The sequence below is a fragment of the Dendronephthya gigantea genome, unplaced genomic scaffold (genome assembly GCF_004324835.1).
Source record: "Dendronephthya gigantea isolate DGI-Jeju-01 unplaced genomic scaffold, DenGig_1.0 000048F, whole genome shotgun sequence".
Lineage (NCBI taxonomy): Eukaryota > Metazoa > Cnidaria > Anthozoa > Malacalcyonacea > Nephtheidae > Dendronephthya > Dendronephthya gigantea.
Window position 1 is genome coordinate 906,905 of NW_021163058.1, and position 23,993 is coordinate 930,897.

Consider the following 23,993-nt stretch of genomic DNA (forward strand, 5'->3'; position numbering starts at 1 on the left):
TTACGCCTCTGTCTCTGAATATATTGAGTGCCTTACTGACATAATATTAATTACTCTACAAGTTAAATTTCAATTCCACAATAATTCACACATCTTCCCTTTAGAAATAAACAACAAAGCAGAAGCCTACAAACCAAAACAATGAATTGTATTTTAACGCAGGGTTTGCACTAATCAGTCTAGGTTCCCCCTCAAGCGATCTGACGGCCAATTTCGCAGCTTCTTCCTCAGCTAGTCGCTCGCTTACCAATGACTTCTTCAAGTTATTATAACTTAAACTAAGCTTTATTTCTGAATTCTGATTGTAATAGAAGGTTCCGACTGTCTTGACATGTGCTGCAAATAATATTTTAACACGATTTAGCATAATATTTATACAAGATTGTATGATTTCATTGATTTGTATCAATGATAGTGATAAATTGATGGTAACTTACTCTTCCTGAAGTTCTTCTTGTTAACGTCTTCTTCCATATGCAACAAAGAAAGGTGAGCATTAAGAACTCCACGTCTTTCTGAAAATTTTGACGTATAGCCACTCATGCCTATAATTTTTCAAAAAAATTCATTATTGACGGGTTTACAGTGACGAATAATGAAGAAACGACTGGGTAATGACTAATACAACAGTAATGACTAATTATGGACTAATACAACAGTAATGACCATAGTTATTCTAATGACTAATGATCCTATTCTTTGTTCTCCCTCTCGATTTCGAGTTAACCACCACTGACTGGAATCTATGACGCCACATGAAACCGAGGAATTAGTCAGGTAATGACATATCAAACGAAGAAGAAGAACCATTTTGACCAAGAGTTCCCATGTTGCATCCTTTCTGCTGGCTCACCTTCATACGAATGACTTCTAAATTCTTCGACAACATTGTTAGAAGTAACTGTGGCATTTCTTTCGAGTAGTCGATGTAGCGACAATGCATACTGATAAACGGCATCGTACAAAGCACAAGCAATTTCGCTGATTTCTGTTTCACCCTAAGAGAAGAAAGCGAAATTATCATGATGTCATTACCGTCATGAAAACAAACACATATACGAATTCAGAGCAATTATTTATTTATAATCTGATACACTATCTCAGAATATAATGATCTTGAGTCTTTGTCGTATTGTCTTTTTGAAGTCTTTGTAAACACTTATTGACGAATGACAATATTGTGTGCAGTATTTATCATATATTTTTAATTTTTATAGTGCGATAAGGGAAGTCTTTTTTCGACCAAATTCAAAATTCAAAAGTGTCTACAGAGTACAGTGTCTATATACTAGTTCAAACTTCAAACGCAAAGCCAAAGCCGCGCGATGGTTTTAATTTTAAATAAACCACACAGATTTAAAAAATATTTTCTTATGCAAGCAAACTAGGTACCTCATATGATCTGTGATATGATAAATGATAAATATTTGCACAAAATGCGAAATTATATAAGATGCAAGGCAAGATTAAGACCGCCATGTAGCATTTCAAATTATAGTCATAGACCGCGGAAAACTGTATTTGCATACGTGAGATTAAATCCACCCGTACACATCCTTTTTATATGGGCATGCATGGTTATACAAAAATTATATATGGCTAGGAAACACAGACAATTGCTACGATAAGATAGATAAGCAAAAAAAATGAAAAAGGCAGATAAAGGCAAAATCAAATAAACAAAACAACATCCCATAGTAATAAGATCCCATATACATGAAAAGAAAACACTTCTCAAATCTAAATATGAATGACAAACATATTCATTATGAGAAGACAGAATAAGTGACATCCGGTAATTCCGTTATAACACTTCAAATAGGAATAATTCAGAAAAACATGATATTGGCATGACCGGGGGTATAAAACAAGATATTAAATAACTTCCCAAGAAAGGAAAGTAAATTCAAATGAGACAAAAACATATAGATCCATTTTATAATATAAAGATCAAAAGTGTCGTTTTGTTAGATGAAAAGCTACTAAGTGAACTATAGAATCGCTGCCACTATAACTGTATGTCGTTGAAAAAGAGGGAAGCCGCATAATGGTGGCCTTACAGCTTTGCCTACCCCTATATACACATTTTAGCAGTTCTTTTAATTATCCAAAAAATGCCCTTAAAACGGCCGGAAGCTTGTACTTCCCTGTTATACTCACTGTCAAAGGATCGAAAATAGCTTCATCTTTGAACGGTCCGTCATTCTCGGTTTTCTTCACTAACAGATTTCGAAACCTTTCGTAACGGGCATTATTCACCGGGTCCTCAGCAGAAATAATCAGTAGTGATCTTGCTCCTTTCTTCGCACGAAACATAACGTCGAGTACAGGTTCTGCGTATGGACTGAAAAAAATTTCAGGATATTGCACGTAGTTTTTTCTGCGAATTTTTGCATCGGGTTGGAAGCCGATAAAAACTCGAGGCCTTTCGTTGAGGTCGGGCTTAAAGCCTGCAAGACCCAGATCATAAGCTTCAGCCATGATTTCAATCAATACGTCAAATGAAGTCAGAAGTACAAAAACTATAAAAGATAATCAGACACTAATTTATAAGGTCAAGGTTCATTGATCAAGGTTCATTGGTGCCGCACGGAATAACACAACAAAAAGACGTTTGGAACCTGCACGAAATCGTTTTCAAAAGTGATTGCGATTTAAATTGAAACCCCCCCCCTCTGAGATTGGGAGTTGAACGATTATGTATAAGTTGGGCCATATGTAAAAAGACGTCACAATTTACTAGCACAAGTCTTTCGGTATCTATATGAGTAACTATAATACTTCAAAAAGATACTTCTGTTGAAATCTTTTCAATATTGACTGTTCACGTTTTTCGAAATAAACACGGAAAGACATGGTGGAAACATGTGAAAACAATTGGATAGAGTACGGTCAAGCTTTTGTTTACCTTCTACTTGTTTCTCATGTGCCATATATGTCAATATATCGTTTACTTTAGCCAACGACATATTTCTTTGCTTCAATCTTGGAAATTCCAAAAAATATTCACCATATTGGTCGAATTTATTCACCTTCGGTACCTGCATGCTGGTGACAATATCAATGTTAGTCCTGGTCAACATGGTGCTCTTTAAATTTGTCCAGTACTCGTTCCCTTCCTCGTAAATAATTCCGATTCTTCTCCAGCCTTGCTTTTCCAAAAGGGCGAACAACGCTGAAGCTGCTTGGGTGTTTGTGTTTTGATAGGTTTGAATAAACAGAGGGAATTCTTGCTTTGTAAAATAGCCACTTTCTGCGCAGAGCTGGGAGTTAATTAATAAAAGAAGGTTAGAAGAAGAGTCTGTTCAGTGGTTACCTACTAAAAACTCTGCTTCAATATTTCATAGCATCTTAGTATTTGTACATAGCATCTATTCATAGAATCTATATGATACAAAAGTCTTGTGATTGGGTTATGGTTTATTGACCGGCAAGTTATATTTCATAGTTAGATTTCCTAATTATATATGCTTATATTATCAAGGCCCCGTTTGATAACAGTGCTTGGATTTATCACTGATTAGATTTATTGTGGCTTAATCGTCATGCATGGGTACGATTGCATTTATATAAAGAGATTATGATTTAGGATTTCGATTAACTTGGTGAAATTGCTTACATAAGATATCATTGGTATATCTAACGCCTCTGCGACTTTGGCAGGAGTCGAACAGTTGAATGCTGGTCCAATGAACACATCAACAGATTCATTTTGCGGTAAACCCTGAATTTCCTGCATGGCTTGCGATACCACGTTATTGTTAGTGCTGTCAATCCAACTGTACGTCAGTCGATGACCGGGGAGGATCTTGGGATCGTTGTTCACGTCATCCACTGCAATAGTCAATGCATGAGCGAAGCCTTTTCCTGACTCGCAATCACCTAAACTCAGGTCTTCGTAGTTCAATGGAACGAAAAACTTTAGGTGATATGCAAGGGAAAATTGCATGAAAGTTGAAAGAATGAGTGTTGCTCCTATCATGATGCGACACTTGCTGGAAAATTTAGGTTTCTTGATGTAAGATAGCAGGATTAAGTAACAACTGCAAATATTAAAAAAAATATTTGTAATGTTAGAATTATAGCATTTAATAGATACCGATAAATTACGAAAAAAAACTGATAGAAACGTTTGGGATGCGATAAGTGCCTTGTCAGTCTTAAAAGTTGTCGTTAAGCGTACTGGTAAATCATGCAGATTTCTAAAATAAATGAAAAACTGAGCGTCTTCGATCGTCATGCGGTCATGGGATTTGTTACCAAACTAACCCTCGTGACGAAGGCCGGACCTTAGGTCGAAACATCGAGAAGTTTCTTGTCTATTTTAGGTAGTTTTCAGCCATGTAATTTTATCGAAATGTATGTATACTAACAACATTGCTTTGACTAGGGGACTGCGGTGAATTAAAGGTTCTTTTATACTGGTTTTATTGCTGACATCGACTGAATTTATTTGCTGTCGACGCCATTTATATTTTGCGTGATAAAAGATGGGAAGAAATACAGTCGAGGAAAGAACGATATTCGTCAGTAACGGACACTCAATATATAAGAGAAGCATGAAATATCTTTGGGTATGTAATATAATATTTTTCATATCAGAGCTATTTCAAACGCGCCCCTTTTTTCAAGAACAGTTTGAGCATTAGAAAAATGGTTATATTATCTATTGTTTTCGTAAGTGCTTGCGTTTAAAAGTACAAAATATATATGCGACATCTAAATAGGACCTCTCGCGTTTCCTGAAATGGCGCAATTTGAAAACATTAAACCTCCGAAATAAAGAGAAATATTTTGTGATCAGTATTCGTATAGAGAATTATTTTCCAAAACTGGCAAACTTACTAAGCAAGAACTTGTGTACTTACATATGGCCAAAAAATAACGGTTCACGCACTTTACTGATCCGCAACTTGTTTACATTTCTGTGTATATATAGCCTCTCTGTTCCCCAAAACTCCAAAAAGCTTTAGTTTTGCGATATATTCCGTCAAGCAGTGCTTTTGAGCGTCCGAAATCATATGATCAATGGTCAATGTTACACTAGTATATTTAGTGAAGTCTGACCTTCCTGTGCAGGTAGTTATTTTACGTCATTTTAAATGACTAATTTAAAATATTGTTGCCTGTTGGCATGTTCAAAGAGTGCCTGGAAGCGAGTCGAGTATTCTATCGAGGTATGCCGAATGGACTCGAGCATAATTTATGAACAACCTTATGTCAGAGTAATATCAGTTGAACTTTTTCAAATGTAAGTTCTCTGCGTATGAAGGCGAGGTGTTAGCGTATTTTCTGTCAGGCGACGCCAAACATGACGTAGGTGCCAATCTATTGTAAACTGTATGATGTAAATATGAACGTTCTTTAGCGCTGCTTTCCACCGTCGCGTTTTTGCACGCACGTACACGCACGTAAAAGTTTAAATGCTTTTAAATTTTTGTTATTGAACATCTAGGTAAAAAAATGCGTACTTAAACTACACGGAAAACCAATTTCTTTCGATCTATTCACTTTTAAAAGATAACTTACATAAGATATTGAGACTTTTACGTGCGATGAAAAACGCGTAAGTGGAAAGCAGCCCTGATACTAATGCATTTAATGATGGATTCATGAAACATGCATATAACTCGAAGCATCGCACCTTGGTAACTCAAGATTTATATACATATCATCAAGAAAGACAAATAGAGATATCTCATCTCCGCCTCTGACTCAAAACGTGCAATATCGACAGGTTTGCGGTTTTAACTTGGTTGAGTTTTCAAGACGTTTTTCCGTTACGAATATATTATGCATGCATTCTGTTGCTGTCTGCCTTATCATCAGTAAAGGTCATATATCAATGAAGCCAGTTGATAAAAATGAGGTTCGGCACATGCTGAAAAGTGACCTACGAAACGGACCTCACGTTTAGCCATGAATTGGGAGTAGCGTGTTTCCCTAGTTGAGGCATTAACTGTGGTTGAGAGAACCAAAATCACTTGTGAGACTATCTTAAACTCGCTAAACGTAGATGGGAAATACGTTATGATGATTGAACTAGCTTCTTCTCCACACTTCTATAGGATTTATAGGATTATAGTTTGATATTCTAGATCTGGCTGGACTGGAACTTTTATCCCACATTTGCCAGCGACGCTCATCATTTCATATATTTCTTAAAATCATTTATAGATTTCATGCGTTGAGGATCTATACACTGAGTTTCTTTATAGGGCGGTTCGGTCGCTCGGCAGAATGCAAAATAAGTTGAAAAAGTACTATACGGTTCAATTCCTTTTTAGATGATAGAAAGTCCTTGTTACCAAAGTGGTCAGAGAAAGTATTAAACTATATAAGGAACAGTTTTAATCGATAGCTAGGATGAAATCAGTTTATTTAAAACTTTATAATTTAAAATTAATATGCACTGCCTGCGCATGCTTGCATCATTGTCCGCACAGTATGAAACTGCATGTGTGAACGTTTCAGGTAATTTTCTATTACTACCTACAGAGGTTAAAGGATAATATTATAACGAAAAAACGGAGCATAAATTCAAGTCAATTGGGATCTTCAACGTATATATTGCTCTTATATAGATATCTGGCATATTGCCTGGAGACAATAATAGTTTTAGACACGTTCTGTCGAAACACTCCAGGAAACGGTCGCCTACTCTTATTGACATAAACGATGAAGGACTTTTAAATACCAGGATTTTTTTGGTGAAGTTTATACCTCTCGCTCTGGTACGTTTGTTAACAACGCCATCACTTATGCGCATGCAGTCGAAGGTTAATAAAACGACAGTTATATACGAGGCTAGGAGGAGATGATGCGTTTGACGTCACAATATGAAAGAATTAAGCATTATAAAGACAACTATTACGTAGACAGAGTCCAGAAGCAGGTCACGAATGCAAAATATAGGCGCATGTCTTGTGATATAAAATACAAAGAAAGGTAGCTACTTCCTCTTCTTTGATTCCAGACGCAAAGTCTGGATTTTCACTATTCATTTCCTCTAGGTCAAAAACTATTTCATCTACGCGACCTATATTAACATTTTAATCGAGTGTTTGAAATAAGAAGGGCTTTAAATGATATGGATTTAGCAAGCAGTCGGTTCCTGGTAACGTAGTTCGTTCCTGTTCATGTTCGTTAACGATGGATGATTGTACAATATCTTCAAAAGCTCATCAAAAGCCAATATGTAGCTGCGTCATAATATTAGTTTATACAAATACCTCTTAATTCACGAGCTATATAATCCTAAATTATCATTCTGCTATGGTAAAAGATTCGTTAATCTTCATTATTGCTGCATTAAAATAAAGAATCAATCAATGAATTAGCTATATATCGAAAGTTGCAAATTAGCAAATAGTTTGCAATCTAGGGTTGCACGATAGCACGTTCCTGGGGAATAAGATTGCGAAAAAACAGTCGTGTAGACAGCTTACCTGTTGCCTATTACAATGCTATTAATTAAGTTATAAATAAATTTATGTGTTTCAGATTCTGAACTTACTGACGTTTTTGGCCCGAGCCAAATCATTATAATGCAGTATTCATGCTCAGGTAAGTTTTGAGGTTCAAAATTAACGCCACGAAAGCGGACGGACAAGCGGTTTGTATCGTGTAGTCGAAGGCCGAGTTACAGATCTTAAAAAGCCTCATTTATCTCTTTTTAAAGAGACTGAAATATTTTATCATATTTCCATTCTTCGCTGTTCAAAGACCGAGAAGATCATATTTCCACTTCTGATTGCATCTCACATCTCACATTCGAAACAGGCTGAAAATGTTTCATAGAAATTAGCAATGCTGTCGACATCCTTTCTCTTTTACAGAATAATTTCTCCTCGTCGTTATCATCCTCAGTTACAATTCCATTTTCCTCTAAACATAAGTCCTCAACAACACACTGAGAAGGTCGAACTTTATTCTTCTTTTCTGATGATCGTCGTAAGAACACGAACCATATAAAGCATAGACCAAGACTAATCCCAATAATAAAAGTTGTAATTGCTATGGCGATAACTGTAATGGTAGGAAAGTGGCTACTTTTCTCCAATCCAAATCTTTTAGTCGGTGTAGTTTTTCCATATTCTGTTGTCTTTGGTCTTTTTGTTATATTCGCAGTTGTCGTTATGTTTGTTTTCGTTGCGTTATTTCCAGCTTTTGTTGCCGTTGATTTTTGTTTTGCTGTTGTCTTGGTTTGGGCTGTTATAATTTTAGCCATTGTTGTTGTTGTTGTTGTTACTGCCTTCTCCTCTGCAATAAATACACCAAAAAAATTGTCATTTTAAATCGATGAAGGTTGCAATTTAAAATAGTAAATTTGCAGCGATAATATAATCTAAATATAATATGTTTAAAATTGATCTATTCGACTTATTTATTCATAGTTAATCATGTGCCGACCTTGACATTCAAAACCATTTCCATGAAATCCTTGCAAACAAGAACATCCAAAAGATCCAATATGATTGACACATGTCGCGTTATCATGACATGGAGATTTATCACATTCGTTCAAGTCTAAGAAAACAATCAACTGTGAATATGTCGTATGAATACTTTACCACTGAATCACGTAAAAGAAAGCCTAAAATCTAATATCATTTGCCAAATGAATCCATCCCTGAAAATCCAATCGAACATGATAAAATTACTGGATGCTCATTGGTAGAGATGAGTAAGTCGATGTATTTATCCCCTATTCAACTCAGTATCTATAAATAATAATTATCCTTGTACCAACCTTGACATTCAAAACCATTTCCATGAAATCCTTGCAAACAAGAACATCCAAAAGATCCAATATGATTGATACATGTCGCGTTATCATGACATGGAAAGTTATCACATTCGTTCAAGTCTAAGAAAACAATCAACTGCATGTAAAGAACTCTATTCCTAATATAAACATGTTTCTTAGTGAACGACGTGAAAGAAGATATAAAAGTATACCTTTGCAGATAAATCCATCCCCCGAAAAACCGTTCGAACATGAACATTTGAATGATCCAGGTATGTTAATGCAGCTTGCATGTAGATGACAAGGTATGGAGTCACATTCGTTACTATCTAAAATGGTGATATTTATCGTATGAATATGTCGTATGAATACTTTACCACTGAATCACGTAAAAGAAAGCCTAAAATCTAATATCATTTGCCAAATGAATCCATCTCTGAAAATCCAATCGAATATGATAAAATTACTGGATGCTCATTGGTAGAGATGAGTAAGTCGATGTATTTATCCCCTATTCAACTCAGTATCTATAAATAATAATTATCCTTGTACCAACCTTGACATTCAAAACCATTTCCATGAAATCCTTGCAAACAAGAACACACAAAAGATCCAATATGATTGACACATGTCGCGTTATCATGACATGGAGAGTTATCACATTCGTTCAAGTCTGAAAACAATCAGCTGCATGTAAAGAACTCTATTCCTAATATAAACATGTTTCTTAGTGAACGACGTGAAATAAAACATAAAAGTATACCTTGGCAGATAAATCCATCCCCTGAAAAACCATTCAAACATGAACATTTGAACGATCCAGGTATGTTAATGCAGCTTGCATTTAAATGACAAGGTATGGAGTCACATTCGTTACTATCTAAAATAGCCGATATTTATCGTATGAATATATGTCGTATGAATACTTTAAATAGACTGACTTTTTTTAGATTTAGGTTTTTACCGTCCATGCACATGCAAGAATACCAAATGATGATACAACGTAATTTCAAACAAAAAAGTTTGATTTATATATTAACTCGTACAATAATCAAAATTACTTCATACCCAAACAATTTAGACCATCTCCGTCGAAACCCTCCAAGCAAGAACATTTAAAAGACGCAATTTGATTGATGCACTTCGCGTTGACATCACACGGGAAATGATCACATTCATTGACGTCTACAGCATAGCAGGATATGGATAAACATTCTTCAGTATATATAGTTAGTATGATATCATACAAGGAAGACCATTATTAATAAAAAAGCTCCATCTTTTATGTATATTATATTAATCATATAATTTCCTAAAGAGGGGAGCGTTCATGTCTGTTATATGAAAAACCGCGCAAAAAGCCTAAAAACCGAGGGCCAATTGCAAGAAAAGATATTGAAACTGAAGCTTGAAACTGAAGAGCCACTATCATTTGACGGAAAAGCCCAACGTCCTTCTATTTAAACAATACTGAATACCTGCACAAAATGTGCCATTTCCAGAGAAACCATTCTTACAAGAACAATTATATGATCCTTGAAAGTTTACACATATGGCATTGGAATGACAAGGTAGTTGGTTACATTCATTTTCATCTAAAAAAAAAACATTAAGGCATGGAAATATTAACTACGGTAAACTACCAAGTCGATATGATCGTTAAGAGTGCACTAAGTTGTATTGTATTTTCTTGATCTTTTCTTGATTTTTTGTACATGTTTTCAATATCAAACTGATCAAAGTGTTTACCTAAACATTGGAAACCATTCCCAGCAAATCCTTGTGAGCAAGAACATTTAAAAGAACCAATATTGTTGATACACTTCGCATTGACATCGCAAGGAAATTGATCACATTCATTTAAGTCTATAAAATTTAGAGCAAGTTTACAATCTTTATCTCGTAAAGCGATGATTTAAATCATTGGTAATGTGTACCGGTACAATCTTTTCCATCTCCGAAAAAGCCAGATTTACAAGAACAGTTGTAAAATTCTTCAGTATCAATGCATGTTGCTCCAACGTGACAATCATGAACGTTGGCCAAGCATTCATTAAAATCTAATAGAATAGAGAATGCAGAAATGTAAGGTAAAGAAATATCCTGAAGAAAGTTAGCGCGTGAACTCAAAAGAAGTCGGTGTTAAGGTAGAATTAAAGTAAAAGTGATGCTGAAAAGATATATTGGAAGATGAAAATTGACAGTAAAGTCAAAAATAGCTAAATTGAAAAAAAAATTGATAGCGAAAAAGAAAATGCGATAAAAAGAAAGTCTAAAGTAAATGTAAATAATTGCAATTAAAATTACCAGTAATGGCGATCGTACGAAAGTAAATTACTTCATTTATATTGAAAGGAAAAGGAAAGGATATATAGCGATAAAATACACCTAAAACAAACAGTTGCTCTGGAAAAATCGTCTTTCCTCCTCCGTTTCTAGAGATATCAATAGGGAATTCCCTAGCCACGATGGCATCGTTCATTTTCTTAAGTTTCTGGAAAATTTCAGCTGTGCTTGATCCTCGGACACTCAGTTTCATAGAATTCTACAAAACGTCAATTGCCGTTAACTCTAAGCTGAAATTGGCAGGATTCCCGATAAACAATTTTATGGACATGTACGCCATTACAGACTTTTACAGGGTTTTACAGGGTTAGCTGGTCCTTTGGTCTGGTATTAAATTTGTTTAAATTTGACTGCGACACAACGCACTACCTCTTCAAAGCTTATTTCCTGAACATGATTTTCCAGGTTTTCACCAAGAGTTTTGTAAATCGTCTGTTGTAAATTCTTCTTCACTATTCCTTTTACAGTTTGGTTTGTGATCTCCGGAATTAATGTAGTCAGGTCAGAAGTAAACATTAGACCAATACGTTGGCTAAATATAAAAAATGATCAGTGCTCACACCACTAAACCTGGGAGTCAGCGAAAAGTAACTTGGGTATTTTAGGGGTACAAGTCATGCATAATTTCTGCATGGTAATCTATTTATGGTAAAAGTTGTTCGTCAATGAATAGGCACCAAATTGCACCAGAGGCACTAAAATATTCATGAAGCACTTTATGTTAACAGCCCAGATGGTTTAAATTGCAAGTGAAGCTTGTTCATACAACTACCTGTAATTAAACGGACAGAAACTCTCACAAGACTCAATAAAATTTTCACACCACACACAGTGAGACATTTCAGAGCAATGTTCGTTGTTCAATCTATATGATATTGGAGAAAAACATCGTATGTCAGAGCAGTGATGTGTGAACTAGACAAAGGGAGAATTTTTTTTCTCAAAAGCACGCCATGTGATTGGTTTAATGTTTCGGAGGAAACATTAATGCCCCCTCCCCTACATTCCGAATACGACAAAATTGTTCATCTACATCTATATATTTGTAAAGAAAGGTTATAACATACAGTAAAGGAAGTAAAATCACCACGTATTTTTAAGAATCTTTTGAAGCAAAAGTATTTCTTGGGTGTGCGTCATGTATTTGATGTGGATGTCTTTTGTACGTGGCGTTCTATTTGTCTTAAATGTAACTCTATACGTAATCTTTCTTCAGATAACCTCAGACTATGTTGTTAATCGTCTGAATCCACGTTTGTATTGTGTGTATATCTTGTCCAAATTTGTAAATAGTTATATATGTTAACCTTGTAGCTATTGGGAGAATGCCTTGGTTAGGGTTGTGCTCTGTCGCAATCTCCCTTGTTGTCAAGTGTAATATTTAGACTTCACAACTGAAATAAAGTATATATATATATATACAGTAACTTACGCGGTATTGCAAACTTTATCGCATTCTGGAATCGTGGTAGAGTTTCGAACTATCTGATCGGGCATGCGCACCGCAGCGTTGACAAGATTAATACTGGGACTCGGAGCTAAAAGAATAATTAATTAAATTGTTGAATATACATGGACGACAGGATTCGTGTTTTTTTTATTTTGGTTTGACAATTCTTGTTTTATAGTCATGACATTAAAAGCTTCTGATCCAAACATCGCAAATCTAAAATAATTATATAACAAAACTAATTTGTCAAGTATAAAAGTTAAACGAAAAAATACTCTCTCGCATAAAATATTAAAAATTTAATATAAAATACAACACTATAAGAAAAGAATTTTCACTTCATTCATCTTTAAATGCGGCTTTTACTTGACATCTAAGTCTTTACACGCGGCTCGATCGCAAATGAAACTGATCATAGATCTCACCTGGACAAGTTATCTCTGTGAATGTGTTCATTAATGAATTACTACAACGATCAAACGACATTGGACAGGAACACGGTGTCTACACGAGAGGTTCGAGAGGTTATTATTATCAGGGATGGAATAACTATCATTTTAACAATTATTATATTATTAAATAACTATCACTGCATGTCAGAATTATTTCAAATATCTAGCCTTTTTGAAACTGCCGGTGTGATCATAAGAACCTACTCGCCATATCCGTCTGACGTTATTCGTCCATCATACTCAGATGTCTACACATGTTACTGCACTAATATTATCGCTGAGGTCCTGAGCAAATTACTACATTTGTCTGCTACCTCTCCCCTCTTTATGCTAGGCCTATTCTTGACTAACACATGCATGGAATTGCATAGTACTCTGTTGTGCAATGTTTGTTTGCTCTGCTTTCTATCATCGGAAATAATTTTGAAGGCAAACAATATTTTAATTAGGAATCCTTTGATGTTTCAAAATGAGATAAAGCTTGCCTAAAGTTGTTTATTTCCTATTAAAATAATAATACCTGACATTCAATGACATCTTGAGAACATGTTTTACAGGTCTGGAAAAAATAAATTGAATATTCGAATTCAGTTATTTTCCATTTCTTAACTGACAGCTGGTTTTCACCTAGCAACTTAATTTGTTATTTTTTTAATTGGGCAATTTGTTCAACATATAGTTGCAACTCAGTTGACATCCATAAAGCAAAAGAAGAATGTGGGTCTGCGTGGAAATGATCACAAGTGAAAACCGGCTTCCCCATGAACAAATATGTTGTTGTCAATTGCTCCTGTCCAGCTCTCTCGCCCTCCCTCGGGCTGTGCTGAAACGTTTCGTTAATAAGTCTATACACAGACATAACAACGATATTCGTCACCGTCGTGTGTGTTAATGTCCACATAGAATACAACTAAGTAATTTAAGATTGCTTAAATATAAGTACAGACTACAGTATATGAATCATCAACATTTTTAATAACGAAAATACCTCTGAATAGTTGCTCTGCAGTCTGTCTTGGCAATTTAAGTTTATTTTCCTGGATGGTATAACAAGTAATGAAGAGCTGACATTTGGTAGAGGAACCAGTATATATTGACGACACACAAGTGGCGATTGAGAAACGACTGTGTCGGTTACAATAGCTTCGTAAGAAAAGACAATCCTGAAATTCACAAAGTCGTTGCACCATTTGGTCTAAATATAAAATAAATGTCATACAATTCGATAAGATTGAAAGGTTGATTGCTTTGGTTACGCGATGTTATTAATTAAAAACATTGATAAATTATAATATTTATGTACTTTAAAAATCTGCCTAGTTTCAAAAAGCTCCTTCCCAATCCAATAAAATTTCTCCGTAACATGGACTTGTGGTTCTGGTTCATTTAAGTTGACATATAAATATCTAGAACAAACCGGCTCATTTTAACATCATTATTAAGATAAAACGCCTTGGTCAGAAAATGCATGATGAAAAAATCTTATGATGACATTGAGATTTTATATGAATGCAAGCTAGACGAAGAAAAGTTCAGCACGTACCCACTTTGGTCCATTAAGAAACAGTCATACTCGTTCGAACAGCCAGGCATCTGTAAAATTGATATATATATATATCAACAAATACGAATAATCACGAAAGAATTTATGTAAATTACCGCATTCATTGCCAGCCGTCTGAAAGAACTGAGCGTCATGTCTATACCAGACACCCCCATGATCCAGGTTGTCCAGCTCTTTGTGTTGTCTTGACGATCTTGCCCTCTAGAATAAATGAATGAATAATGTTGCTCGTCCGTACAGTATCCAGTTAGGATTCATGATTACACAAAAAGCTATGCATTGCCGAATTTTGAAACTATGAAATATGAACCTGCTCTTCTGAACTGCTTTACTAATTGAAATAACTTGTCCTCGACCATAAGGATCTTTGAAAGGATGCGACAAAAATGCTTTTCCAGAATTCATTACAGCTTGACGATACCTGTTAATAAAAAACCAAATTTGCCACAACACCTCATAACCTTGTCTCAGGCATACCATGCTCTTTCTTTCTTCTCGATCTTTCGCATACATTTTACGTTTCTCATTGTTCCTCCGTGATTTACTCCGGCAGTTTTTACAATTGGATCTTAGGAGGCAATACTGAACAAATCTTGCGAGATCAAAACTGTACCTACCATGGACGTGTTTTGTAATTAAGATTCTCACTCAATGTGCTTCCAGGATAGCGTCGATAAACTCCAGAGTCTGTGCCAACATATCTGAAAAAGAAAGGAAGAAACTAAGGTTAAGCAATAGTACAACTAATTATAATGCATGGGGCTGAATTCGTGTGATGATTGGCCTCTGCGGCATCTAGATTTGGGCAGCTTTTGGAGGGATGTTTCCCAAGACATTGTTTTCCAAGCCTTTTTTGTATAATTGCATCATGATCTCACCTCCACATGACAGATTCATCATCTTTCTTGTCGCTGTCCCTCCAGTTGTTTTCAAGATAACCAGTTAAGACCACGTCCGACACGACACCAGGGTGAGAGGCTGAAACCCAATAGAAAACAAACATGTCTTTTATCCTCCAAACTGTTCATATTTAACAAACGTTTAACCCTTAAAATACCTTCTATTTCTTCATGGATATCAATCACAGGTTTAGCTCCGATATAAACATCTGATTCTATTCTATTTTTATCGAAGGAAAGCTGTAGAGAAAGTGCGGAAGAATTTAATGTACTTGGGTCAAGTATATGATTATACGCTAGGCGGACAGGAATATAATGTGCGTGTCAAAGTTAGGTTTTGTCGCTCTACTTACCTTCACAGTAGAAAGTTCATTAAAGAATGGAGTGCCATTAAATTGACATATATTAAAATATCTGTCATCAACCTTATTATTTTCCTTGGTTGAATTCTTCTTCTTTACTTGTTTCGTTGTCTAAATGGATAACTTCAATTGAATTGGTGTAAATAACAATATATTTAAGGCACAAGAATTTCGTCTGTACGAAAGTTCATTGTCTTTGGCTGTGCAAAGGAAAGTGCTCTGCCTTTTTACGAAAAACATGATTTAAATCCCTGAAATGAATTGGAAAATCTTCATCAGGTGGTATATGTACATGCATATGTATTGTTAGAAAACCACTCCATGCACCGCTTACCAGCCAGACATTAAAGTCATCCTCCACAACAAGAATTATCAAAATAAACATATTTCTAAGTCTTTTCCAATTAAGTGTGCCGTTTACTGCCTTCGTTTTCATGCTATCAGTGCTAGCATATCCTTGAGGAAATTGTAGGAGAACCTGTAAAACGAAAATACTTTTTAAAACAGTTGCGAAGTTCTCTGACTATAGGCATGTAAAACAAACTTAATTTAGAGGATAACCTTCGACTTCCTACTGTACACGAGTAATAAATTTCATCATGACCTACAAAACAAGCAACAAACCTTATTTAATGTAATTTGCCCATTAGGTTCATTCAGAATGCGTTTAATGATATCTTTGTTCGCCCAAGATTCATATATTTGTAAAGGTAGTAGCGATGGTCCTAAGGAACTTTCTTCAGGATTTGGTGCTCTCGGGTGAATCCATACTCTCCCTTTGACAAGAGAAAAAACTATTTAACATGTTTTTCGTCCATGATGACTTTACCTTAATTTTACCTTTCACATCAATGACCATAGCATAGGAGTATTTTCCATAGGAAAACAAGAGAATTTGCGAGAAAACATAGTTTAATGACATATCAACTGCAGTGACTCCAAATATCGTTCCATTTTCATCCGTGCAAGGCATTGACAGCGTCAACGATGGAACTAAAGTTGGAACATTGACATAATAAAACTTTGCGAATAGTAAATATATTCTGCATGCGGACATTTTCGATGCAATAAGGTAACCATGCATGCAGTGGTTTAACGTGGGACTAAGTCTCTTGGAAATAAGTTTATGAACGAATATCATCTGGCATTAAACTTATCCTAAATTGCATTATAAGTATTGTTTTCACTTTTCATACTCAATAGGGGCAGGACTGCCACTAGTCTGCCCCAGTCCACACCACATACTTTCCGTGGTATGGCCACCTCTTTTGGACCCAATCAAACTGTAAATGACACTTTCATCCGGCGTTTAAAATCTTACCAAAGACTGTCCTCATTTACCTAGAACTTGATACACCCTTATTTCGCAAATCGAAAGAGTCTCGTTTCGTCCTGGAATACTCATATGAACGTAACGACCTGTCGTGCCAGATTCACAAAACATAATGTGGTCTTCATTGTCTTTTAAGAAATCCATCCAACCGCATATCTTGTTAAATTCTCTGTTTTCATTATCACCAACACGAATTTCTACATTTTTCATCACATTCTTACAGCAGTTTGAAATACCAACGGCCATTATATCATAATGATTTTGTAAATCAACTGACCACCAAGGATTCTCTTCATAATTTGTTCGTGAACATTTACCATCAACCAAGCCATTTACACCAACATTTGGATTTTGCTTGAACTTTACACTCGATTGCTTTGTTTGTTTACCTAAAGCAATGTTACCTGGAAAAATATTGACATCCAGTTTAATGAAATTCCAATTATAAAGTTGAAGCGATTAAAATGAACGACAGGACAGGTTTACAGATTTTCAACACCGGCTTGGAGAATGCTGCGACCTGTTCAAGTCGGCCGCTTGTATTCAGGAACTGCATGCAAATTGTTAATATAATACAGCATGGATTAAACCGATCATTCGTCCACATGTTTTAAAAAATCAAGCCAAAATGGGGGCACTTGCAAACCAACTAAAACATTGTTTAGAGTGTCAAAAGATCAGTCGCTAAAAATGAGAGAGTTGTTTAAAAAAACTAATTTACTTACCACTGGCAGCGGTGAAAAACTGGTAGTAACGTCCAAAAGCTGAGTTCAATTTTTCCTTGCTTCCATCGTTTATGATACTAAATTGTCCTCTATTTTGTGTTGCAATATTTGTTAAAACAGTTTTGGCTTTTTCATTTCCACTTATACCCGCACCAAGACCGTACGCCAGAATACTTACTGAGTTATTCTAATAAAAAATAAATTAAGAAAGTATATTCTGCAGGCTAAACTATATGAGGATGAAGTAACGTGATCGGTCATTGAAAGCGTTGAAAGTAGTGATTCATATCGAGATTCATATTAAAATTGAGGAACAATAGTTAAAATAAGTTTTTGCTATATAGCTATAATAATGATGCATTAATGCAGCCCTTGCAATTAATTGACGTCATGGCTCGTAATTCAGGGGCCTTCTGCTATTTGGGTGGCAAATAGATTGTAGCACTGTGTTCATAAGTACTAGACGTGTAGTATTTATAAAATTAAGTTTGTAGCAATCGACTGAATAAAAGAACTCTAGCTACCCAAGATGGCGGACTAATTGTGTGATGCCACATATTTCAAGGACCTAATAACAGGCGACTAAGTTTTCAATCAAAACTATCACTGGTATCGCAAATATGCGAAATTTGAGGAAATCTATAAAGTACTTCATGCACTGACCATTTGTTGTTGTCCTTGAGATATGGATGGATATATTTGCTTGTTAGGATCGTCACTTGGTACACCATCAGTGAGAAATAGTATGATGTTTTTCCCCTAAATTAATTGTGAAAAATACATATTTTGTATATATGTGTTACATCTATATCATCAATATTAATATTTTCCTGATTATATCATATTTGCAAATAACAAGCCGGACCAGCCGATAATCTCGGCAAATATAGAATAAAAGTTCAGAATAATATTCTTGTATGAAGATGAATCAGAATTGATGTATGAAATATACAGTTTTAATTTAAATGTTTTATGGGTTTTAATATGCACTTTTTTTCTATATACATGCATGTTAGATTAATTAAAAATGGTTTACTGAATCAATAGCATGCATGCATGGACATCATCCACCTAAACATTACATTACCTTATCCATTGTCGCAGAGGAAGAATTAATGAAACAACCAAATGATGCCTGAAACGCCAATGAATACATAGTCCCTCCTAAATGAAGAGTGGTTAGAATGCTCTCGGTTACGTATGTTTTGGAGCGGGATGTGCCTCGTCACGTAATCAAGATCGAAAAACAGAAAAAGCTGTAATTGGCAAATTCTGTTTAATTTGCATGTATGCGTTCCCAAAGAATAGACCTTTTGCGTTATAGACTATCTTTTTATTTATGAATTACCACATTTGGTTGCGAAATGTTGAAAAATGCGGAAATATAACCTTGCAAAGTTTACAAATTTGAATACTTTTTTACGAGAAACGGAAATTGTTTTATTTTGCCTGAATGTGGTAAAAATCTCCGTGCGTGGAAGAAAGTATACAAATTTTCAAACTTTGCAAGGCTATATTTTCCGCATTTTACATTATAACCACATTTTGCATTTCGACTAATTTTAGCACGCTCTTTTCAGCAGGGGTAATTTGGTTGAATTTTCATGCATATATAAGATAAAAAATTAGTCTATGATGCGCGGAAGGTTTATTGGTAACCCGTCGATAGTGTTGGCGAACATATTCTTAAATCGCTCGTTCCTGTGTTTGGTCCTAATTTGTGTAGAATGCCTTATTCGTGAGTGCTTCGCCTTCGGATTCCATGAATTCTTCCAGCCCCGGCAGTCCGGGATCATGCTTCGGGCTAGAGAACGTCTCGACGATGAAATAATGCTCAAGGTAGCGACCTTTTTGACTTTTGAACTTGTATTAACAGCAACGTTATTGTTAATTCAGTGAACAGCAAAACATTAGCAAATACAATGTGACGCATAAGACGCCATGAAAATGGCGTAATCACAACCCAGTGAACCCCACTAAATACTGCATGTATACCGTCGAGTTGACTGTCACCATAGACAATCCAGAAGACATTTGCCTTCTAGATTGTCTATGCTGTCACAATCATAGATGCACACATCGCGCCATTTTCGCTGTATATTTATCTATTCAATGATCTAAGTGACACACTTAGATCATTAAATGATAAATCTAGCTTACCACCAGGATTTAAGCTCCGAATCCAATCTTTAAGAACTTGTAGGTTTGAAGCAGTTGCTTTGGCAAAAGAGCGTCCAAAACATCCAGGAGGGAACTGAACTGAATTTGAAAATGCTATTGTAGTTACCTGTGAAAAATTAGTTTAGTAAGTCATTTCGTTGTCGAACCAAGTTAGTACACGATATATTCCCTTATTACATAAGATCATGTTTATATCACTGCCATGCAGTCTCCTTCGCCACCGCTGCTTTAAACAGAAAGAACGAAGGAGACTAGATTCAGATAAACGTAATCCTCATATAGAAACAAGACTTATTGAATGCGTTCATGCACCAATGCTTGAGTAGCCAATCAGAATGTAGGCCGTAGAACTGGCAAACTAAATTACTATTAAAATCGTAGCCCTGGATCAGTGCACTTTCCGTACTCACATAATCATCTGGTGTCAGAGTATCCAAAACAGTCAGGGCTGCATCTTTAGCAAGGCTCATTCGCTGCTCTCTTCCCATTGATCCACTTCGGTCAATTATAATAACAAGTTTTTTTCTTGCAGACATTGCCGCATTCACATACCAGGAACTAAGACATTACAAAAAATATCATGGCCAGAAATTGCGGACATGGAATATGTAGATTGCCGTAGCAAATTTGCATATCTGCTCAAATATTATTCGTTTGCAGAACTATAAATTATATTGCGCATTCTTAAATTTCGCAAAATTTAAGAAAATCATTGCATCTTTGCAATTTGCCCTGGTTGTTTCTTGTAATTCGTGTCATATTACCGATCCTAAGGTAATATTTTGCTGGTAAAGGTTTATGTCGGCTCTGCATTTTAATTTTATTTCTACGCTATTACGGTTTTCGTTGTATAATTTATGGTATTCAACGTGATAAATGACCAAAACTTTGTTTTGAAAATGCAGGACGAATACTGATAAAACATTTTGAAATACTATGTAAAAATATTAAGATTAACTTGCTCTGCAACGAGCAATTAAGGCAAATTATAATCGACCTACCTACAGGTGTATTTTTAGCGTTTAGTACTGTGCACATTTCAGTTTACTATAAACTCACGAAGCTTTATTTTGACACCATATATGCAAATTTAGGCGGAAGTAGAATGTTAATTACGTCCGAATTTTCTGGCCATGTGTTGCTAAACCTAGAGAAAAGTTATGGGATCATGGCATCTCGGAAAGAGGGAGAAGCCAAAGGAGAAAATATTCCCCAGGCCACACAAACTAAAGAAAGTATCAGAATATTGAAGGTATTGGTATGATATTATGATATACATAAAAGGGTGGTAAACATTTCCCATTGAGAAAGGGCCCACCTTTCTTCTTCTACCTAACAGCCGTATATAACGATATTACATGAACGGCGTAAGAACCAACAGGAAGAGAGTTTACTGATATAAGATTCAATATGGTTTTTACAGTTATACTGATATAATCAGTCAAAGTTTACAGAAACAGAATAATGTCGTAGGCACTACCGGCCACCCCATGCAGGCAGTGAGATTATACGCCTGCCCTAAGCATGTAGGTAAAAGAGTTGTTATATTCTCATTTCGTAACCAAAAGAAACGATGCGAAGGCGATAGTATCAACTGATGCACTATCCTACTAATGTTTTTCGTTTTCAATGCACATTTTTTTCTCGTCAAAATAATATTCTTAATTGCCTATCATTTTACTATTGATTGGATGCGTGCACAGTATCACTTTTAATTGTTTACATTTCATCGGTGTAATGGAAAAACAATACGGTCTCTAACAAACAATATTTGGAATTTTTTTAAATCAAAGCAACTGCAAATGTAAACAGGCCGGATTTCGTCCGGTTAGTTCAGCAAATTTCCGTATTATCCTACGGGAACATGATAATAAAATTGCGCAAATACGCACTCCTCTCTAAGTCTATCCTGGTGAATACGCGCAATGAGACACTATAATTTAAAAATCAAATCTAAAATGGAATCATTTTTGAAGCTTTGCCAGAAATTTCGGACAAGACAGTGACACGCGACAGAGACCCAATATAAACTGAAGTTCAAATCAAACGATGATTCATTTTGTCGTTGCTACACTAGATCTATGACTTCAGCACAGACTAGGCAACAATGATGACTAAAAATTAATTTAGGGACAATTTTACAGGCGACACAAAATGCCAGACTCGCAAGCGATGCATCGATCAGTCTGCATGCAATTTGTGCTAAATAATGCCTAAAGACAAATGTCTTGCTATGCCGTTGTGGGACAAGTTACACTAGGCGTTGCACGAATTAAAAGCCAGTTATACTTTGTGCAATGCTTGTTTAACTTGCCTCGCCAAATTGCAATCAGGCTTGCTAAACGACGAGGTAACTTGTGCAACTGACATTTAACAATTATTCGTATTTGAAGCTTAAATGATAATGGTGTGCCAATGTCGCAGTATAGATAACAAGTTCGAGTAGAGATTGACAAATTCCAGTTAAATTGGTGTGAATTACCTTAATTGCGGGTCGAATATTTCATTTTCAAGACAATGTTGTTGAGAACTGGGATATTGATGATAAGATCCGTTACTAGAGCCAAAATACTGCCATTTGATTGTCTTTGAAGATAAAATGTTTGTTTTGTAATTTTTTTCTAAACTTGATGTAAAATATGAGTTTGCTCCATTTGTAATAACGCAAGATGAATTTCTATCAACGCTGCTTCTAAACCTTGCATCATATCTCAAATTGCTTCTTGAACCACAGCACGGCTGAGCACTTGTATATGATCGATGTTTCTGATGCAATTCAGATTCTAAAAACATCTTATTTGAAATCAATGTTTTTAAAACCTCTTGCAACTTTCCATCTACAGCAATAGAAATATTATCCAGGAGTTCGGTGGCTTGTAAAGAAGTTGTCTTAAATAAAGCTTCATCGATCAGCTTGTGGAACTTTCTTAGACCAAAGTTTTTCTCCAAAATTGTTTCTAATTTTATTGAAAGTTGCTCTGCCCAACCTTCAATTCTTTCAATATTTTGACGAATGTTAGCTTCTGAGGTCGCAGACATCAGTAGACATAGAAAAAGTGTTGTAACCACCAAGATTGTCGCCATGATGGTAAATGTCAGAAACTTATACACTCGTCCGGTACAATAAATTAATTCCTGTCGTGCCTCAGCAGATTATCCCAACACTAGCACGACGTATGTTGTCGAAGTATTAGCTCATGTTACCATATATAACCTTATTTGTTTAAAATAATTGGATCCGGAAGATACGATTACACCTTGACATAACAAAGACAGAAGTCAACTAATCGGCAGGCAGGGGGAGTTAATTGGCTGAACGCGGTATCCTCGTGCCCAGGGTATTTTCCTCACCACAGACACGGCGGCCGTTCGCGGGAAAGGTTACAATTGGTTAACACGCAGAAATTGGCGTTAATGAAGTTTCAAACCGAAAATCTAATCACTGGTTTACAATTGTGCATTACTGTATTGCTATCAAAAAGAACTTTTTTCCTGGTTACACATATTCTACAATCTTTTGACAGCTCATCATACACATCTGACAGCTAGCAGCTTCGAAATGCCCACTTTGGGGCTTAAAGTATACAAAAGGTTATTAATTCAGACGATTCGTTTCTGCCGTGTGCACGCTTCAAATCTTTTCTGAGAGACATATTTTGTTGAGTATTGATAATTCTTTTCTCACTAAGTTTGAAGCCTAAATATTGAGAAGTCTTACAAATTTCCGCGATGTCTATATTCTAATTGGTTCCTGCTGCATGCGTCCCGATGTTGTTGAGAGAAAAAAAACACATACGTGATATGTTTTTATCAAACCATTAAAATGGTTAACGATTCTGGAATTAGATTTGTGATCCAAGGCAGCATATATATCGGATGCATTTTCCAAACATAAAACTGCATTTGTTTCTCAATAATAGAATAAATTATGG

General features: G+C 35.6%; 2 protein-coding genes across 4 annotated transcripts; both read right to left on the bottom strand.

Moving 5' to 3' along the window:
* Positions 1 to 69: 69 nt before the first annotated feature.
* Positions 70 to 4,941, bottom strand: LOC114528086 (receptor-type guanylate cyclase Gyc76C-like). The gene is made up of 8 exons (XM_028549666.1): positions 4,869 to 4,941; positions 3,620 to 4,043; positions 2,909 to 3,263; positions 2,161 to 2,522; positions 854 to 998; positions 438 to 545; positions 248 to 336; positions 70 to 126 (listed from the first exon to the last, which is right to left on the bottom strand). Exons 2-8 carry the CDS (start codon positions 3,980 to 3,982, stop codon positions 70 to 72), a joined length of 1,479 nt encoding a protein of 492 aa, XP_028405467.1. The 5' UTR covers positions 3,983 to 4,043; positions 4,869 to 4,941.
* Positions 4,942 to 6,808: 1,867 nt separating this feature from the next.
* On the bottom strand, positions 6,809 to 23,229 carry LOC114528242. 3 transcript variants are annotated; one of them, XM_028549865.1, is made up of 35 exons: positions 22,544 to 23,229; positions 20,472 to 20,619; positions 20,041 to 20,167; positions 18,968 to 19,044; positions 18,544 to 18,639; positions 17,881 to 18,067; positions 17,164 to 17,559; positions 16,663 to 16,815; positions 16,447 to 16,598; positions 16,157 to 16,300; positions 15,814 to 15,933; positions 15,619 to 15,700; positions 15,440 to 15,539; positions 15,179 to 15,262; positions 14,872 to 14,982; positions 14,657 to 14,762; positions 14,541 to 14,590; positions 14,301 to 14,403; positions 13,986 to 14,192; positions 13,518 to 13,556; positions 12,971 to 13,049; positions 12,528 to 12,633; positions 11,868 to 11,960; positions 11,465 to 11,627; positions 11,138 to 11,294; positions 10,687 to 10,809; positions 10,499 to 10,615; positions 10,228 to 10,344; positions 9,818 to 9,934; positions 9,513 to 9,629; positions 9,306 to 9,422; positions 8,962 to 9,078; positions 8,753 to 8,869; positions 8,413 to 8,529; positions 6,809 to 8,262 (listed from the first exon to the last, which is right to left on the bottom strand). In XM_028549865.1, exons 1-35 carry the CDS (start codon positions 23,143 to 23,145, stop codon positions 7,736 to 7,738), a joined length of 5,268 nt encoding a protein of 1,755 aa, XP_028405666.1. In that variant the 5' UTR covers positions 23,146 to 23,229; the 3' UTR covers positions 6,809 to 7,735. The 3 variants fall into 3 exon arrangements, with proteins under 3 accessions (XP_028405666.1, XP_028405667.1, XP_028405668.1); XM_028549866.1 differs by lacking the exon at positions 8,753 to 8,869; XM_028549867.1 differs by lacking the exons at positions 8,753 to 8,869; positions 8,962 to 9,078.
* Between the last annotated feature and the right edge of the window lie 764 nt (positions 23,230 to 23,993).

Bases quoted from the DNA above. Each gene is read 5' to 3' on its own strand.
- LOC114528242 (XM_028549865.1), bottom strand. From the start codon at position 23,145: ATGGCGACAATCTTGGTGGTTACAACACTTTTTCTATGTCTACTGATG. The intron at 20,620-22,543 runs GTAATTCACACC...GTAATGTCTTAG, and splicing joins ATATTCGACCCGCAATTAAG to TTCCTGGTATGTGAATGCGG. The intron at 14,193-14,300 runs GTACATAAATAT...TTTTATATTTAG, and splicing joins AAACTAGGCAGATTTTTAAA to ACCAAATGGTGCAACGACTT.
- LOC114528086 (XM_028549666.1), bottom strand. From the start codon at position 3,982: ATGATAGGAGCAACACTCATTCTTTCAACTTTCATGCAATTTTCCCTT. The intron at 337-437 runs GTAAGTTACCAT...TATTATTTGCAG, and splicing joins CAAGAAGAACTTCAGGAAGA to CACATGTCAAGACAGTCGGA. The intron at 127-247 runs GTAAGCGAGCGA...TTTGGTTTGTAG, and splicing joins ATAACTTGAAGAAGTCATTG to GCTTCTGCTTTGTTGTTTAT.